We start from the raw sequence: 5,394 nt of genomic DNA, 5'->3' as shown, positions 1-5,394 counted from the left end.
CTAGGTGTTAGTGTATCTTACAGTGGGTTCTCTAGGTGTTAGTGTATCTCACAGTGGGTTCTCTAGATGTTAGTGTATCTCACAGTGGGTTCTCTAGATGTTAGTGTATCATACAGTGGGTTCTCTAGATGTTAGTGTATCTTACAGTGGGTTCTCTAGGTGTTAGTGTATCTCACAGTGGGTTCTCTAGGTGTTAGTGTATCTCACAGTGGGTTCTCTAGGTGTTAGTGTATCTTACAGTGGGTTCTCTAGGTGTTAGTGTATCTTACAGTGGGTTCTCTAGATGTTAGTGTATCATACAGTGGGGTTCTCTAGATGTTAGTGTATCTTACAGTGGGTTCTCTAGGTGTTAGTGTATCTTACAGTGGGTTCTCTAGGTGTTAGTGTATCTCACAGTGGGTTCTCTAGGTGTTAGTGTATCTCACAGTGGGTTCTCTAGGTGTTAGTGTATCTTACAGTGGGTTCTCTAGATGTTAGTGTATCATACAGTGGGTTCTCTAGATGTTAGTGTATCTTACAGTGGGTTCTCTAGGTGTTAGTGTATCTCACAGTGGGTTCTCTAGGTGTTAGTGTATTTTACAGTGGGTTCTCTAGGTGTTAGTGTATCTTACAGTGGGTTCTCTAGGTGTTAGTGTATCTTACAGTGGGTTCTCTAGGTGTTAGTGTATCTTACAGTGGGTTCTCTAGATGTTAGTGTATCATACAGTGGGTTCTCTAGATGTTAGTGTATCATACAGTGGGTTCTCTAGATGTTAGTGTATCATACAGTGGGTTCTCTAGATGTTAGTGTATCTCACAGTGGGTTCTCTAGATGTTAGTGTATCATACAGTGGGTTCTCTAGATGTTAGTGTATCATACAGTGGGTTCTCTAGGTGTTAGTGGTATCTTACAGTGGGGTTCTCTAGGTGTTAGTGTAATCTTACAGTGGGTTCTCTAGGTGTTAGTGTAGTCTCACATGGGTTCTCTAGGTGTTAGTGTATCTCACAGTGGGTTCTCTAGGTGTTAGTGTATCTTACAGTGGGTTCTCTAGATGTTAGTGTATCTCACAGTGGGTTCTCTAGATGTTAGTGTATCTTACAGTGGGTTCTCTAGATGTTAGTGTATCTTACAGTGGGTTCTCTAGATGTTAGTGTATCTTACAATGGGTTCTCTAGGTGTTAGTGTATCATACAGTGGGTTCTCTAGATGTTAGTGTATCTTACAGTGGGTTCTCTAGATGTTAGTGTATCTTACAGTGGGTTCTCTAGATGTTAGTGTATCTTACAGTGGGTTATCTAGATGTTAGTGTATCTCACAGTGGGTTCTCTAGGTGTTAGTGTATCTTACAGTGGGTTCTCTAGGTGTTAGTGTATCTTACAGTGGGTTCTCTAGATGTTAGTGTATCTCACAGTGGGTTCTCTAGATGTATAGTGTATCTCACAGTGGGGTCTTCTAGATGTTAGTGTATCTTACAGTGGGTTCTCTAGGTGTTAGTGTATCTTACAGTGGGTTTCTCTAGATGTTAGTGTATCTCACAGTGGGTTCTCTAGATGTTAGTGTATCTCACAGTGGGTTCTCTAGATGTTAGTGTAATCTCACAGTGGGTTCTCTAGATGTTAGTGTATCTTACAGTGGGTTCTCTAGATGTTAGTGTATCTCACAGTGGGTTCTCTAGATGTTAGTGTATCTCACAGTGGGTTCTCTAGATGTTAGTGTATCTTACAGTGGGTTCTCTAGGTGTTAGTGTATCTCACAGTGGGTTCTCTAGGTGTTAGTGTATCTTACAGTGGGTTCTCTAGGTGTTAGTGTATCATACAGTGGGTTCTCTAGATGTTAGTGTATCTTACAGTGGGTTCTCTAGATGTTAGTGTATCTTACAGTGGGTTCTCTAGATGTTAGTGTATCTTACAGTGGGTTCTCTAGGTGTTAGTGTATCATACAGTGGGTTCTCTAGATGTTAGTGTATCTTACAGTGGGTTCTCTAGATGTTAGTGTATCTTACAGTGGGTTCTCTAGATGTTAGTGTATCTTACAGTGGGTTCTCTAGGTGTTAGTGTATCTCACAGTGGGTTCTCTAGGTGTTAGTGTATCTTACAGTGGGTTCTCTAGGTGTTAGTGTATCTCACAGTGGGTTCTCTAGGTGTTAGTGTATCTCACAGTGGGTTCTCTAGATGTTAGTGTATCTCACAGTGGGTTCTCTAGGTGTTAGTGTATCTTACAGTGGGTTCTCTAGATGTTAGTGTATCTCACAGTGGGTTCTCTAGATGTTAGTGTATCTCACAGTGGGTTCTCTAGATGTTAGTGTATCTCACAGTGGGTTCTCTAGATGTTAGTGTATCTTACAGTGGGTTCTCTAGGTGTTAGTGTATCTTACAGTGGGTTCTCTAGATGTTAGTGTATCTTACAGTGGGTTCTCTAGGTGTTAGTGTATCTCACAGTGGGTTTCTCTAGATGTTAGTGTATCTTACAGTGGGGGTTCTCTAGATGTTAGTGTATCTCACAGTGGGTTCTCTAGGTGTTAGTGTATCTTACAGTGGGTTCTCTAGGTGTTAGTGTATCTTACAGTGGGTTCTCTAGGTGTTAGTGTATCTTACAGTGGGTTCTCTAGTGTTAGTGTATCTTACAGTGGGGTTCTCTAGGTGTTAGTTGTATCTTACAGTGGGTTTCTCTAGATGTTAGTGTATCTCACAGTGGGTTCTCTAGGTGTTAGTGTATCTCACAGTGGGTTCTCTAGGTGTTAGTGTATCTTACAGTGGGTTCTCTAGATGTTAGTGTATCTTACAGTGGGTTCTCTAGGTGTTAGTGTATCTTACAGTGGGTTCTCTAGATGTTAGTGTATCTTACAGTGGGTTCTCTAGATGTTAGTGTATCTTACAGTGGGTTCTCTAGGGTGTTAGTGTATCTTACAGTGGGGTTCTCTAGATGTTAGTGTATCTTACAGTGGGTTCTCTAGATGTTAGTGTATCTACAGTGGGTTCTCTAGGGTGTTAGTGTATCTCACAGTGGGTTCTCTAGATGTTAGTGTATCTTATCTTATGTGATTATGTTCTCTGAGAGGAGGCTCACCTTCCACGCTTTGGGAACCCCTGCTCTAGATGTTAGTGCATGTAAATGGTCTGCAAAGGCTAAAATCCCTATGCTTGATATCAGTGTTTGACAGTAAATAGGAAATATCGGACTCACTTCGAGCTCCCGTGAAGCGATGGCGCCGAGTTCGTCTTCCGGAAACCTTCCTTTTGTCCGGAGCGACGCCCCGCCTCCCGCTGTGACTCCTCGCCCTCAGCGGGGGGGCGGGACTTCTGGTAAATGGCCCTGCCCCCCCGCTGAGGGCGGAGTCAGAGCGGGAGGAGGGGGGGTCGGGGTGAGCCAATGGGGCGAAGCTGAGCTCCAGAATCTGCTTAGTCACTGTCGCAGATCTGACTCTGAACACACACGGAGACATAATATTACTTTTTAAATGTATTATTAATACAACCATTTTTTTTAAAATTGTCATTATGTTTTGTTTTTTTAACACAAATCATTTTGTCAATTTCTTTTTGTAAGTTTATGACTATCAACGCAGAAAATAGTTAGGGTATTTTTTGTGTAACCTGTGAGATATCTCGTAAATAGATTTTTTTTAAAAGACCCGAGTTATTTCTCAGGATGTTACCCCCTCCCTCGGCTCTGTATTCCATATTGTATTAACTCCAACACTCTACAGCAGGTGTTTATGTAACCAGAGGAGCCTCTCACCTGGATCTCAGGTGTGAGCGTGGGCAGGTCGAAGGTGAACACGGATGTGGACCCGAGGTCAGGAGGTCAACGCTGTCGAGGGCTGCTGTACGACGTGCCTTTCGCTCGGTGCGACTCCATGATGGTTTCAAAGTGTCGGCTGAACGAGTCCAGGTTGCTTTCTGACGGCCGGCGAGGACTTCCTAAAGAGATCGGAGACTTCAGGCCGCCGTGAGACTCCGACAACGCTCTGAGGGTTAAAAACATTTCAGCTTTAGAGGATCAGACACACAACAACAAGATCTCCAACAGGTGCTCCAGACGCCGGAAAGACGGTTCGACCTGCCGTAGTTTCATTGGGAATTTGTGAGTTTAATCTCAGGGAATATTCAAAGTTGTAATGTTTGTAAATTGTGATTTTTCCTCTATTTAAATGTGATTCTTGAATCTTTTTTGTTTGTTACATTTTTGTTGTAATGTTTTTTCTCTTTACTACACTTTTATTTTAGTCTAGCATATATTTGTGACTTTAATCGAGAAAATATTACGTTTTTTCTCTCCTAAATGTATGTGTTGTAACTCAGAAAATATCCAACTTTTTAAAAATATTTTAAACCAGTTCCAGTTCTTTAATCTATTGGTGTTAATATATAAATGTAATCTTAGAGAATACATTATGATATATACATTATAAAAATACCCATACGTTTGTGAATTTAATCTCAAATACTCAATATTTTCTCTTGTAAATGTGTGTATTTAAATGTCAAAGAATATTACATTTTTTTCAATAATTATTTCGTTTTTCTCGTACATGTGTAACTTTAATCAGAGAAAGTACTGATGTGTACTAGTACTAGAGGTGTTTCCCGGCTCAGATTACGAAAAATAATAGAAACATTTATGGATTCTATAAATTCACAGTCCCTAAAACCTCACAATATAAACTTTATAAAAATATTCGCCAAATCCAACCCTATCCATTTGGCCGCCCTGCCCCAGAGCATCATGGGAAGTGTAGTTTTCTGGCTCACCCCTTCAGCAGCAGACTGAAGACCTCGTCCTCGTCTCTGGTTACTTTTTGTTTCTGTCGGTCTCCCAGCATCCGAACACTGGCCCAGCTCACCACTCCTTCCTCTTCCTGTCCATCTTCCTCCTCCTCCTCTTCGTCCACCTTCCTCCCAACGTCTCTCCGGGGTTTAGGGGAAACGTTGGGGGGGCTGAAGGAGTTTCCCAAATGACTCCCAAAGTCTGAGTCCGCCTCCTCTGCTGCCTCCGCCTCGGCCTCTGCCCGCATCACCTGCAATCACAAATACAGTGTAAAGCCGGACATGTTGAAACCAGGGTTTCCGTTAGCCGGTAAGTACCGCTTTTTAGCTGGGAAAATGTATACAAAAACGGTAAATTCAAAACCTGCCAGAGACACGCATCTCTACCGGATCACAGCTCCGCCCGCTGTGACGGACCGGTGAGCAAAACACACACTTCAAGTTAGACCTAACACACTTAGCTATTTTATCTACCTCTGGAACAAGCTACACTGGTTATACATATATTTGCATGAGAGCTGCATGAGATACTGACGGGCTGTCAGGAGGGAGGGAGAGAGAGAGAGAGAGAGAGAGAGAGAGAGAGAGAGAGAGAGAGAGAGAGAGACAGAGATACAGAAGAGAGAGATAGAGAGAGATCGACAGAGA

At 42.4% G+C, this 5,394-nt stretch overlaps 1 protein-coding gene across 1 annotated transcript; it reads right to left on the bottom strand.

The window, feature by feature from the left end:
• Positions 1–3,319: 3,319 nt before the first annotated feature.
• LOC117546200 (PH and SEC7 domain-containing protein 1-like) lies at positions 3,320–5,058 on the bottom strand. Its single transcript, XM_034216349.1, has 3 exons — positions 4,732–5,058; positions 3,719–3,947; positions 3,320–3,402 (listed from the first exon to the last, which is right to left on the bottom strand). Exons 1-2 carry the CDS (start codon positions 4,992–4,994, stop codon positions 3,785–3,787), a joined length of 426 nt encoding a protein of 141 aa, XP_034072240.1. The 5' UTR covers positions 4,995–5,058; the 3' UTR covers positions 3,320–3,402; positions 3,719–3,784.
• Positions 5,059–5,394: the final 336 nt, after the last annotated feature.

Source organism: Gymnodraco acuticeps, unplaced genomic scaffold (genome assembly GCF_902827175.1).
Source record: "Gymnodraco acuticeps unplaced genomic scaffold, fGymAcu1.1, whole genome shotgun sequence".
Classification (NCBI taxonomy): Eukaryota; Metazoa; Chordata; class Actinopteri; order Perciformes; family Bathydraconidae; genus Gymnodraco; species Gymnodraco acuticeps.
The sequence above is the reverse complement of the archived record's forward strand: the minus strand, read 5'-3'. Positions and strand labels throughout refer to the sequence as shown.